The 14,418-nt window shown below is 43.9% G+C and overlaps 1 protein-coding gene across 1 annotated transcript in view; it reads right to left on the bottom strand.

The window, feature by feature from the left end:
- Nucleotides 1–14,418, bottom strand: part of AOX1 (aldehyde oxidase 1) — a 190,894-nt gene that overhangs the window by 97,380 nt on the left and 79,096 nt on the right. Inside the window, exons 9-13 of the mRNA XM_053471953.1 lie at nucleotides 13,873–14,014; nucleotides 12,121–12,213; nucleotides 2,116–2,267; nucleotides 1,635–1,728; nucleotides 1,250–1,359 (exon numbers count right to left, since the gene is read on the bottom strand). Of these exons, the coding sequence (XP_053327928.1) occupies nucleotides 1,250–1,359; nucleotides 1,635–1,728; nucleotides 2,116–2,267; nucleotides 12,121–12,213; nucleotides 13,873–14,014 (591 nt within the window). The remainder of the gene's footprint in view (nucleotides 1–1,249; nucleotides 1,360–1,634; nucleotides 1,729–2,115; nucleotides 2,268–12,120; nucleotides 12,214–13,872; nucleotides 14,015–14,418) is intronic.

The raw sequence follows: 14,418 nt of genomic DNA, 5'->3' as shown, positions 1-14,418 counted from the left end.
CCGACAGCAGATATCAGGGACCTGCGGCAAAAAGCGGTGCAGGTCATGCGGGACGCGGTACCACCTGACCAGCAGTTTATAAGAGGTCTCTTGGAGCTTGCTCGCTATTGCCCCCTTATGTATGGATAGGATAATAGTGTCCCACATCTTATCATTAAAAATATCGGGAAGGTCAGATTCCCACATCGCTAAGTAATAAGGTTTGGAGACAGAGCGAGAGGAGAGTAAAAGGGCATATAACTGGGACATTAGATGGGCCGGTTCACGTTGGGACATAATTCCTCAAACCCAGTCATGGGTCTACGAGATTTGACCTCTTGGGACAGGGAGGACACAAAATCAGTGAGTTGCGCATAGAAAAAGGAGTCCTGGAACTGAGGGACCGGGGTCCCCAATAATTGAGACAGAGGCTTAAGTACGCCAGAAGAGGACACATGATGTAATCGTAAGGCACCAGTAGAGAGCGGGGACATTTAGCCGCAATGCGAGAACCACAACCCGGTTGAAACGAAGGATTATCGGACAGAGGGAGAAGGGGGGAAGGGGAGGAGGTCAAAAGCCCCTTGGACATATATTTCCGAAGGATCCTGAAAGTTGGGGTGATAGTAAGGTGTTTCACACGGGGGCCGGTTCTGTTTGAGTCCGATAGCCAGGGGAAGACATGAATAGGTTGAGGGAGGCAGGCCTCCACCACTATCCACTGCTTGCCCGAGTCCTGACACTGTGCATGTACTATGTTCCATGAAGGTCGGTAAGGCAGTGACTTGTATGGCCAGGGAGATTAGCTAGGAGATATTAACGAAGATGAACACAAAGATTCTTCTTGTTGTGCTTCTTCGTCTACGTTTACCCGCGGGCTTATGAGTTTATTGGGTATTGGGTCGGAACAATGTAAATGCACCATTCATGTTTGTTTTCATGTTATCCCGAATACGAATGCACACGAATGCATATTTTTGTTAAAGAGACAAGTACAGGATCTTGTATTTATGTCACAAGAGCTTAATTCAATTATTTAATCCATAAAGTTGCATATTTGAAGGATTCTTTCATATCTTTATTTTTGTAAATAATATATATATATATATATATATATATATATATATTAAAAGCTATAATTATCCATAAATAATTTAAATATATATACATATGCATATATTATAAGACCTGAGAGGAAATAAAAATGCAAACAAACCAGGTTTTACCAAATCAAAATAGCCAGGGAAATTTATAGAGGCTTTATACAAACCTTCAGAGAATAAGGGAGGAAAACAGACAGCAATACTTCATTCTCCTTTATAGCAGAGGCACTCTGGTCAGTGAAAAATGAATCGTTTAATAGGATATGCCGCGTTCCTCCTGTCAATATATATATATATATATATAGATGAGTACAATATTAAAACAAAGATCTCTTTGGGTAGGGTTGTCATTCTTTTAGGAAAACCTTTATGGAAGATGGACAATTAATCTCACAGTTCTCAAAATAGTCTTCCTGCCTAAACGTAACATAAAACAATGATTTTCCAATGCTACATAAGAACCTTAATTTGAATGTATGTGCACCATCTATATCAAACATTTAAAAACACCAAATAATAAACCACACAAAACACAATGTTCATAGCTATTACCTTTGGATGCCAAGTTCAGTTTTGCACCAGCCACAGCAAGTACTGGGTTCAGGTCACTTATTGATAGCTTGCTTATGATATGCCCACCTAATGACTGTAAATAATACATTATTAAATGTACAAGACAAATGTGCACGGATACTGGAAAATATGAAACTTTTTGTGACCGCAATTTTACATTGACTTAAAGGGGTTAACTTGTAATATTTTGTTGTGTTGTATTACTGCTACTAAGGTCACCCAGACTACAACTGTGGCTAGTTTGCTAAGAATTAAGTTTATTTCAGGAAGAAGGGCTGGTCAGCTCTTAAGTATGCGTCGGCCCCAGACTCTCTGCCAACACTCAGGGCTTTAGCTCTTAGCTTTGCCCAAGATCGTACCAATTAAATAATCTGAGGTTTGAGAAAACATAGACTTGAGTGGAAAAGTGATGGAAAAAGAGTGTTTGTCTTTATGACCCCTCTAGTGGAGAAATACATACAGCCATGTTGCGTATTTGTTCTCCTGCCAAAGAGCTCAGCTGGTGAAGAATAGCATGGAAGGTCTTGGTTTGATAATCTGGCAATTTATTGGCACTCTTAAAAAGGAAATCTTTAAATTGAGCCAAGTTTACTGCAGCACCTACAGATATTCCTGAAATATTAAAAAGAAACAATTATTTCAGACATTTCCCTGTTGTACTTTCTGAATCACGGAAGGTAATGTATATATATACCGTATTTGCTCGATTATAAGACAAGTTTTTTTTCAGAGCAAATGCTCTGAAAAATACCCCTCGTCTTATAATCGGGGTCGTCTTATAATCAGACCTCAAAGTCTGACTATGAGACGACTAAGATCCAGATCCCCCGCAGCTGCAGGGGATCTGGATCCTCCTGTCTCAACCCCCCGCCCCACTTACCGGTACTTCAGAGTCCCCAGTGGGCAGCTGTCATGTAGCTGGGGCAGCGTGTAGACTCACGCTGCAGCCGGAAGGAGGCGTGGCTAGCAGCGGGGGTTGTCTGCGTGCATCGCGCAGACATTCCCCGACTGTCAAAGATCAGAGTTCCCCGCACCGGGGCATAAGGCATTTCTGAAATGCCTTTTAACCCCCTTAATGCCACTCTGCCTCCAGAAATGCCTTTTTAACCCTCTATACCAGGGGTTCTCAAACTGCGGCCCTCCAGCTGCTGCAGGACTACATCTCCCATAATGCTCCTTCAGCTAAGGGGCTGGCTGAGGAGTATGGGAGATGTAGTCCTGCAGCAGCTGGAGGGCCGCAGTTTGAGAACCCCTGCTCTATACGCCACTCTGCCTCCTGAAATGCCTTAAACCTCCCTATATGACACTCTTCCCCATAATATGCCTTTTAACCCTCTAAGTGCCAGAGTGGCATATAGGGTTAAAAGGCATATCATGGGGCACAGTGGCATATAGGGTTAAAAGCCATATCATGGGGCACAGTGGCATTTAGAGGGTTAAAAGGCATATCATGGGGCACAGTGGCATATAGGAGGTATAAGGCATTTCTGGGGCAGATGTGCATAACTGGGGGGCAGGTTGGAAAATAGAAGGAAATAAAACAAAAATATTTTTCTCAATCATAGCTTTTATTAAAAAAATAGTTTAAATGAATTAACATTTACTGGTAAAACTTTTTTCCTATAGGGTCGTCTTATATTCAGGCTTTTTCTTTTTTTCCTAAATTAATATTGAGATTTGGGGGGTCGTCTTATAATCAGGGTCGTCTTATAATCGAGCAAATACGGTATATATATATATATATATATATATATATATATATATATATGAACCATATATGTTTATGATTTACATCGTTAACATTAAGACTTATGTTGTGTTATTGAATTTAAATTTTTTCATGTAAGCCCACTATACTAATTCTTACTCCTTCTGTTTTATATTATAGTGACAGGCAGGGCAGGATTAACGTAGTGGCTGATGGAGCTGCAGCTCCAGGCCCCTACCTGAAAATAGGCCCTATAAGGCAAAGGCTGGCCCACTGGGAAATTTGCTGGTGGGCCAGCCCTGCACTGAAGTGGCCGATGCAGCCACATGACTGCCAGGGCCGTCTTTATTGCGGGCCCAAAGCCCGCAGCAACTGAAACTAGATCTTGAGAGTGGAAAAGTCTTGCAGTGGCTGTTGTGACCGCTCTCCGATCGCCTCCTAAACTCCCTTAAAGCGGACGTTTACGCCCCAGGGAGAGGCCCCTGATGCCAATCTCGGTGTTGCTGAATGCCTCGACATCGAGGCATTACAGCAACAACGTTTAATGAAATGTCATTGGTCGTTACCTGACCGTTTTTGTCTGACGTGCCTGGCCCATCATTGGACGTTAAGGGGTTAAATTTACCACACCCACTACACCAAAACTCAGCCCAGTCTGCATAACCCCTATTATATGTCTAATTTAACACCACCCAGTTATTATGGTGCAGACTATATCACCAAGTTTCCACCGACACTAACATACATCCTTTGTATGCAATAGATACATTTGCACCACAGCATTTATATCAGGCAGGTAAATTTTATCACCTTTAGGTAAGTTGGGTATCAGTTAGACTTGCGCATTCGTCTTCAGGCGAACATGAAAACGAGCACGAAGAGGCCGTTTTTTTGTTCGTTCCGAAGACACGCCGAAGAGAATACAGTGCCAGCAAAACGTAGGAGAAGACGAAGACTCACAACCACGAAGAATCGTTTTTGCCGCGCAGCTGCCAAAATTTCAAACAGTAGTGAGCTGATCTCGTCTGTCCAATCAGCTCACTCTTGTGACGTCACGCTAAGGGTCTCGTCCAATGCCTGTGCTGCTGTTTTTTGAATTCTGAAGGTGCCTTTATAAGACAAGAGCTTACCTGAGAGATCCATTCATTTTTCGCTGTGACTGCTTTGGCAACACTACTGTGCTGCATCCAAGCGTTACAGAGAGAGATTGTTCTGTTCTGTGTGAGACTGGTAAGCTTTAGCCTGCCATTTCTCACAGTGTACTTCATCCTCACTTCAGTTCTACTTAATTAATATATTTAATAATAATTACATTTTTTTAATTTAATTTGTCATCAACTGTAGTGTAAGTGCTGTTGAGTTGACAGTGCACCCAGTGCCTCAGTGGCACTGGGGTGCCCTTGCCCTGGGCTGGCACTAGTGCCTACTGCCTGTCCTGCTTAAATAAATTAAATAGAATTTATAAATAATAATTTAATAGAATCTATAATTTAATATTATAATATTATATATATATATTTGTCAGTCATATATATATATATATACTATAGTATACTAGTGTAGAGTGTACTGTAGACATTCAAGACATCTACTAGTGTCTAATCTAAAATCAGTAATATTAATTCATATAATTAATAATTGAATACATTATAAAATTATATATATATTTGTCAGTTATAGTTAGTAATAGTATACTAGTGTAGAGTGTACTGTAGACATTCAAGACATCTACTAGTGTCTAATCTAAAATCAGTAATATCAATAATTCTATACTTCTTATCTTAATAGTTAATTAAATTAGCTATAAATAAAAGTAATAATATTAATTCATTACTACTAGCGTATAGTTCAGCTAATCTTATTAGTACTGGTGCTGCAGCTCTATAGTTTGTGCTTTGTTTTAGCAACAGTAAGAGACCAAGTCAATTTTTCTTAATTAATCTTTCATTTTATTTCATTTGTTTTGCTCACCTCAGTCCATCAGTGAAGTGAACTTGTTGGGCTAGTGAGTGCAGCCGCATAAGTGCTGTGTTTTTTTTTGATCAGCAAGCAGTGACGTTAACTGTTTTGCTGTGACATTTTATTTTATTTCTAATTTCTTTTCAAGAAAAATTGACTGTGTGATGACAACAACTGTACTAAGCAAAGCTTCAAGCTACTAGCTGTAGTACTAAAATAATTCTAATCTTCTTTAATCTTAATCTATAATATATTATAAATAATATATAACAATATAAATTCTAATTCATAATCTATAATATAAGTAATTCTAATTCTAAATTCTAATTCATAATCTATATTCTTCTATCTATAATACATAATATATAAGTAAATTATTTCTAATCTATTAATATTATATAACTTGATATTAATTAATAAATCATATACTGAATCTGATTTAACCTCAGTTTAGTTTAGTGGGTTTGAGAGCGTCTGCCTAGAGGTAGACTTATAGTAAGGAAATATAGCTTTAGGCTAGCATAGTAGTAGGCTAAGCTCTTAGGCCCGTGTAAATTCAAATTAAAAATAAAATACTGCTAGTTATATAAATAGTTCATCTTGAGTTAATAATTTAAATAACTTTAGCACTTTGGCAGATTGCACACAACAGCACAGTGTAGTAGTGCATAGTTTTACTTTTTAAGCAGTAGCACTGAAGAGAACTTCCTCTAATTTTTTTGTCTTTAATTTGTTTTTCCTTTTATTAATTTTTTTTTTATATAGTTTTTTAAACACTACACTACACTACACACACAACACAAAATTTGAAATGGATCGTCCTTTTGGGACTAAGGAGGGACAAGCTCCACAAGCTCCATCTACCACCACCAGCACCACCACCAGCCTTTGCGTCAGTCTAGTCGGCCAAGTAGGCCAAGCTCTCATTTATCATTTGGGGAAGCATTGCTTGAAGGATCATCAAGTAAAGGAAAGGCACCAAAAGCAGGCAGTAGTGCGGCTAGGCACACAAGCTCTATGTTTTTTTACGGAAAGCCTAAAGCACCAGAAGCACGTTCAAAGTTAAAAGGTAGCACAAGTAGTACCAGCCCAGTGACTAAACAGAAGTGCCTTTTGCCCCAAGCAGTATCTTCCCCATCCACAAGCAGCATGCAAGGTACCAAGCAGAGCCAAATTAGCAGCAAGACTCAGAGGGGTCCCAAACCAAAGCGATCTCATTCCTTTGTAGGGAAAACCACCAACACCACCACCTCTACCGCCTCTACCACCACTAGTGTTGCGCCTACTGTTCCCACTGGTACCGCCACGCCATGTCCTCCTAGTACCTCTAGCAAGCCACCAAGTCCTTACAAAATTTTTGTAAAGACAGTTAGAGAGAGGGCTACACATAGTGGAACTCCACCTAGCGAGGTAGCAGAGGAGCCTGAGACTGAGAGGCCAAGTGCAGAGTCTATTCTTCCTGCTCGCACTACTACTCCAGCCTAGCAGGAATTCCATTCGATCTGGCTAATGAAGAACTAGACTATGAGCCAGATAAAGTAGAGGAGATGAGTGGTCAGGAATCAGATTCCTCAGGGAGCAGTGTCCAAATGACTAGTGCACAATTTTCCCCTGAGCCTCCACCTTCTCCGCTACGATCATCACCATCACCACCACCACCAGCAGCAGCAGCAGCAGCAGCAGCAAAACCTAGCAAATCTAAAGCTAAAGCAATTAGCAGTCCCACTATGGCCAGTACTGTTACCACCAGTCCCACCACCACTAGTTCTACCTCTGTTCATCCACCCCGAGCAGTAGGAGCAGCACCCAAGGCACACTCCAAGGCTATGCGCGCCCCAATTTGGGAGCACTTTGAAAATGTTGAAGAAGGGCGCTATGGAAAGTGCAAACATTGTGGGAAGCTAATAAGCAGAGGGAAAGTGTCTGGCCATTTTACCAGTTCTAGCATGAAGCATCACCTCAGCACTCAACACAACGCTGTGCTATTGGGGAAAGATGCAGAAGTAAAACTTAGTGCAGGCAGCATAGCTGGTGGCCGTGGAAAAACCCCAACAGCTTCTTCTTCTGAGCCAATAGCAGTAGCAGCAGCAGCTAGTGCTGGCAGCCAGAGACCAAGGCAGGTTGGAGCACTGCATGTCCAGCCCACCCTGGAACAATTTGTGGCATTCCAATCCAAAAGGTCAATGCCCAAACAGCAGGCCAATAAAGTAACGCGACTGATTGGTCAGTTCATTGCTGTTGGAGGGGCATCCTTCTCTATGATCGAAGGGGAGCCTTTCAAACAATTGATGGCGGCTGTGGCTCCACAATATACAGTTCCGTCACGTTCCACTTTCAGCAGGAACATTGTCCCCTCATTGTATCGGTCCTGTGTTGCAGCAGTGAAAGAGGAGCTTTCCAAGGCTGCTGGTCAGTGTGTTCATTTCACTACAGATTTGTGGAGTGCACCTAGCGGCCAGCATGCCTTTCTTTCTTTGACAGCACACTGGTGGCAGCCCGGTGTGTCTAAGGAAGCTGCTGCAACAGGCTACCGATCTTTCCTTCTCCATGCAGAAGTGATGGATGAAAAGCACACTTCCCAAAATATTCTGCATGCAATGAGGAAAATGTTTAGCCTTTGGGTGGGAGCAGAGGCGGGCACCAATGTTGAAGTTGGTTTTGTGGTAACTGACGGAGGTGCCAATATGGTGAAAGCGCTGCGAGATGGTCATATTGTTGGTGTGCGCTGTGCAGCCCACATCATTCATCTTGTAGTGAAGGCAGCAATGTCAGAAGGAACTAATGTGGCAGCAGTAGTTCTGTCCCGCTGCAGAAAGATCGCTGGGCACTTTCACCATAGTGTTAAGGCTAGCCAACTTTTGAGGAAAGAGCAAGAGAGGTCAGGTCTTCCCATACACTGCCTACGTCAGGATGTCAGTACACGGTGGAACTCCACGTTAGACATGCTGGAGAGATTTTGGAGCAGCAGAGGGCAATCCATAATCTTGCCTCAGAGCACAATATTGGGATTACATCTCCATTGAATAGGGAGTATTGGACAGTGATCGCCCAGCTAGTGGCAGTCCTTAAACCATTCAGGGATGCCACAGAAAATTTAAGATCAAACACTGCCAGTCTGGCCCAGGTAATCCCAGTGTTCTCCCATCTAGGCAGCAAGATGGATGTGTTCCTTGAAAACCGTGAGGCTGTTCAAGGTGGCACTCTACATCCTGACGTAGCAGCCATAGTCGGGAAGCTAAAGGATCTGCTTAAATTACACCTTCGCAAACGAATGGAAGAGAGTCCCGAAATGATGCTAGCGTGCCTTTGTGATCCAAGAATTAAGGGAAAGCTAGCTTTGAAATTTAATGTTCTCAGTAGCTACCAGGAGCAATTGGTCAACAAGGTGCGTGACTGGCAGTGTAAAATGGGAATGCTGTCCGAGGAGGGAGAGGTGCAGGAGGAGGAAGAGATGATGTGGTCTGCTACTCCTAGCAGCAGCATCAGCAGCAGTGCCACAAGCATCACAACACAGCTGAGTGGAGCAGCTGCGTTTTGGGAAGAGGCACTTGGGAGTATAGTTGGACCATCTGACAGAGCTAGCAGCAGAAAGGAGAGTAGTGCTGCTGAAATGGTCAAACTTTACCTCTGTGAAGTTCCTTCTGCGCCTAATGTTGATCCTCTTAGCTACTGGGATGAAAAGAAGAGTGTGTGGCCTGCACTCTCATGGGTTGCACAGCAGCTACTATCATGTCCGCCAACCACTGTTCAAAGTGAGCGCGTGTTTTCTATGACTGGAAACATACTGAGTCCACAGCGCTCACGCATGGCACCTCATCTGATGGAGCAGATTGCCTTTCTTAAATTCAATCTGCCCAAGTTGGGTTACCCAGCTCTTAGCTTGGAAAGTAAATTTTTTTTCTCTCTAATGTTTAAGGTAGTTTCTCCCCCTGGTTGCACGTGTTTGTGGTGTGGCAACGTCTGCTACCTCCGCCGGTGTAGCCAATTTACGCTAGGGCCTAGTGTCTGAGTTCTGTAAGTCTGCTCCCAAAGACCATGGACTGACAGACTTTCAGGCTTTGCCCTGGGGTGAAACAGGTGAGCAGGTCGTCAATTGCCCACTCATTCACCTTTTTCTTTTTCCAACGCTGCTGCTGGTGGTGGTGCCAGCATCTTTTGCCAGTTCGCTTCCTGGCTGAAATCATGCCTCAAATGTCCCTAATGGAGAGGGTAGTTTCTCCCCCTGGTTGCACTTGCTGCGGTGTGGCAATGCCTGCTACCTCCGCCGGTGTAGCCAATTTACGCTAGGGCCTAGTGTCTGAGTTCTGTAAGTCCGCTCCCAAACGCCAAGGACTGACAGTGTTCGGATGCTTTGCCCTAGGGTGAAACAGGTGAGCGGGTCGTCAATTGCCCACTCATTCACCTTTTTCCGTTTCCAACGCTGCTGCTGGTGGTGGTGCCAGCATCTTTTGCCAGTTCGCTTCCTGGCTGAAATCATGCCTCATATGTCCCTAATGGAGAGGGTAGTTTCTCCCCCTGGTTGCACTTGCTGCGGTGTGTCAATGCCTGCTACCTCCGCCGGTGTAGCCAATTTACACTAGGGCCTAGTGTCTGAGTTCTGTAAGTCTGCTCCCAAACGCAAAGGACTGACAGTCTTTGGATGCTTTGCCCTGGGGTGAAACAGGTGAGCGGGTCGTCAATTGCCCACTCATTCGCCTTTCCCAAGTCTGCTGCTGCTGGTGGTGCCAGCGTCTCTTTTCTGCCAGTTCGCTTCCTGGCTAGTGTCATGCCTCAAATGTCCCTAATGGTAAGGGCAGTTTCTCCTCCCTGGTTGCACTTGCTGCGGTGTGGCAACGCCTGCTACCTCCGCCGGTGTAGCCAGCTTACGCTAGGGCCTTGTGTCTGAGCTCTGGAAGTCTGCTGCCAAACGTCTAAGACTGACAGTGTTTGGATGCTTTGCTCTGGGGTGGAACAGGTGAGCGGGTCGTCAATTGCCCACTCATTTGCCTTTTCCAATGCTGCTGCTGCTGGTGGTGGTGCCAGCGTCTCTTCAATGCCAGTTCGCTTCCTGGCTAGTGTCATGCCTCAAATGTCCCTAATGGTAAGGGCAGTTTCTCCCCCCTGGTTGCACTTGCTGCGGTGTGGCAACGCCTGCTACCTCCGCCGGTGTAGCCAGCTTATGCTAGGGCCTTGTGTCTGAGCTCTGGAAGTCTGCTCCCAAACGCCAAGGACTGACAGTCTTTGGATGCTTTGCCCTGGGGTGAAACAGGTGAGTGGGTCTCCAATTGCCCACTCATCCGCCTTTCCCAATTCTGCTGCTGCTGGTGGTGGTGGTGGTGCCAGCATCTCTTCAATGCCAGTTTGCTTCCTGGCTAGTGTCATGCCTCAAATGTCCCTAATGGTAAGGGCAGTTTCTCCTCCCTGGCTGCCTCTGTCTGCGGTGTGGCAACGCCTGCTACCTCCGCCGGAGTGGACAGCTTACGCTAGGGCCTTGTGTCTGAGCTCTGGAAGTCCGCTGCCAAACGTCTAGGACTGACAGTGTTTGGATGCTTTGCTCTGGGGTGAAACAGGTGAGTGGGTCACCAATTGCCCACTCATTTACATATTCGCGGAATAGGAAGGGTTTTTTTCCCCGAAGACGAGCACGAAGACGAACACGAAGAGCCCCCTGGTGCCCAAGTCTAGTATCAGTGGTGATACTTTCAGTATACAAATATAGTAAGTGTGCAGTTGTACTTCAGTCAGATGCCTACACCATAGAATATACATTAGTTCACAACTATAATTACAGTGGGGGAGTGAATATAGTAAAGAAGCTGTAAATAGGAAATAAAAAAATAATAGGAATTTACAGAACGACATTAATTAGAGAAATGGGAGCAAAAGGAATATGCTATTAGCCGCTTTTCATGCCACCAATCCAACACACCTGTTTTGTTGCTGAGAATATCCCAGCTTGAGGCTTCAGTCACCACACCACTGCTTCTCCCACACATGTGACGGTTCCCTTGTAAAGCCGCTAGCCCTGGTTAATACACACATACCTAGGGGCACAGAGTCCGTAGAGATCACCCAATCAGATGATCTCCCACATTCTCTATCTGCACTCTGTGTTTGACTAATCCACCATGCTAGAAGTGACATCACATCCACTTCCTGCATGTTGGACCCTTGCAGGGGTGTGGTGTGGGCTGGAGCACAGGCAGCCCGGTATATGGGGCACATATGGCACAGTCAGGCTGTTTGGGGCACTGACAAGTTGTTTTGTGGCAGAAATGAAACAGAGTGGCACTGACAAGCTCTTTGGGGACTAAGATGACACTTATAAACTGTTTGGGAGCGCTGTGATTTCTAATTTTGTCTCCCTACCTTTTCCGCGAACTGCTTTAGTGTCCATGCTCCTTTTCCCACAGCTCCACTTCTTCGGTTGCCTCTCGTGGTTTTTCTGTCTTAACTTCTTCCAGTGCTTTCTTTCTTCACCCGGTCTCAGCTCCATAAACTAGGCCCCTGGAACACTTCTGTAACATGGCTAACTTTCCGGTCACACCTTCTCCTTCGATTGGAAGAACAGTGAAGGCTGTCCCCATAATGCCCTCCTTTTCGTGGAAGTACTCCAGAGATTCATGGAGAACTCTGGATTACTTCCACAAAAGAGCAGAGCCATGGGTGCACAAACATTGTCGTCCTTCATTATTCTAGCCAGTTGGAGAACTTCTGCAAAAGGCTGGAGACGCATGGACGGCCTCTCTCCCATTCCTCTATATACACACACACACACACATTTTGGGTACTAGAAGGTTTATTTTACTATTTTCTTACCAAGATCGCTGGAAGTGATGGTGTGGAGTTCTTGGATTCTGACTGGTGAAATAAGTACTGGATGAAAGATGCCATTCAACTTCATCTTTGGACCTTAAAACAGAGCATATTTCAGTAGATTACTGCAGTGCTCACTATAAACTAGACTATTGTTTTTTCAAGTTGTACTTTACATTTTTTGTAGTTACATTACTGTCAAACAACATTGGTCTGGCAGAGACAGAAGTGCTTTTAGGCACCAGAGCCACTCTGCCCTCGCATGACTGACAATTACTATAAAGCTTTTATATGAGTATTCATGTTCATATATATATATATATGCTTTTTGCTATTTTACAAAACAAATTTGAGAATTGTACATTGATTGCAAGAAAGATTTCAGGAAGAAAAAAGTGCTTTGTAATAAATAGCAAAAAAAGATTTTCAGTATCTTTACATTTGCTGATTAATATGCATTTATTCATATATTCTTCAATAATGTATATGTCTTTGTAAGTACTTTCAAAGGCATTCTTCAAACCAAAAAAAATATAACATTTGCCAATGATTAGCTTTTTTGCACCTTTTGAAATCCAAGGAAGTGATTTATTTGCACAAGCACAGGGGACTTGTTAGAGCCTACCCCAAAGCATTTGCAGAGCCAGTGCTGGTGCTAACTGGCAGTAAGTATATCTCATGTCAGTAGATGTTTTTAGCTGAACACAACTTCTGCACAACAAATAGCTGGGGGATAGGGAAAGAGTCAAATGCTTAAGGGAGGTTTCTACAAAATCACTGCAAGCATTTGCAGGGCAGACACTATACATTTTTAAATTGACCTCTAAGCTATTGTCACGGAAGCCTCTGTGCCATGGGCTCCTGGAGGGGCCTGAGGCGGTGCTTCACCCGGCAATCTCCGGGTCAAACCCAGAGCGTTCCCAGGTATGACTATGGGCCCTGGCCTTGGAAGGGGTTCTGTTTTTGGGGAGGTGGGTACAGGGGGTCTATTAGGACTACTTCTTCCCCCTGGTTACGGAGTGCTACGTTTCCCCAAGTAGCAGAGACTCTAAAGACTGTGGAGCACTGACACAGATTTGGGGTTCCTGCATTTTGGAAGGGGGTTTATGTGTGATGTTACTCTCCATCGGGTCAGGACTTGCAGGACAGAGACCTCTATGGCCAGTATTTGCACCTGGATCTGATATCCAGCCGGTTTCAGGCAGAAGTCAGGAAAACCCCGTGTTTACCATCTTCCCCACAGACTACGATAGCGACCCCTTACTGGGCCGAGGTGGGCTGAGTGGAAATACTGAGCCGAGTGCAAAGGAGGGCCTGATGAAGAACTTTGTGTCTATTGTATGTAAATTACCCCTTGTACTGTTTAAATATCCCTGTGTGTCTAAATAAACTGTCCTGTTTTCACCTCAAGATGGGTGCTGTCTGATGCTTGGGGTGGGCTGCTATGATCCTTTATTGTCCTTTTCAAGACAATAGCTGTATAGCTAAGCTTCGGCTAGCCACAGTGCCATTGCAGCTCCGGTGCAGCGACATCCTCCCTTCTCTCTACAAGCCTCCAAGGCAGAAGGAAGAAACACTGCATTACAGTGCATATGATGGCTGAAGTGCCCATTTAAATTAAATATAAACCAAACATTTGTAATAAGATAAACATTGTCCTAGCAAACTAATTTACTCAAATAAAGAACCTGAGAAGTATTTAAATATTCCCCCCAAATAAAAAAAATATAGGCTAATGTAAATTCCACTTCCTACCAACATAAGTGTTTCCAGCCACAAGAGGAGCTTTAGGATACTTCGCTTTCAACTCCAGAAGTTCTTTGAGTGTTGAAGGTGAAAACCAAGTTACTTGCTCTCCATGAAAAACTTTCATCTTTCTTGGATTGGCAAGACTCAGCTAAAGTAAGCAATAAAAAAGAAATAAAGAACCAAACATTTGATTGACAAAATGTAAAAACATTAATAAAGCTAAATAGAAAAAAATAAGTACAAGAGTTTGATGAAAACAAACAATTATCAGCCTTTGAAAATATTGCACAACTGTTTGTTCAAATCTTTTATGCGTGGAAAACTATGTACCGTATTTGCTCGATCATAAGACGCGTTTTTTTCCAGAAAAATACCCTTCGTCTTATAACCGAGGTCGTCTTATAATCACACCAAGGTCTGACTATGAGACTAAGATCCAGATCCCCCGCAGCTCTGCAGGGGACCTGGATCCTCCTGTCTGGTAACCTCCACTGCTGCCGGCACTTCCACCGGGACTTCTATCACCGAGCACCGGCGAAAGTGCCAGCAGCA

This window comes from Spea bombifrons, chromosome 7 (assembly GCF_027358695.1).
Source record: "Spea bombifrons isolate aSpeBom1 chromosome 7, aSpeBom1.2.pri, whole genome shotgun sequence".
Taxonomy (NCBI): Eukaryota; Metazoa; Chordata; class Amphibia; order Anura; family Pelobatidae; genus Spea; species Spea bombifrons.
The sequence above is the reverse complement of the archived record's forward strand: the minus strand, read 5'-3'. Positions and strand labels throughout refer to the sequence as shown.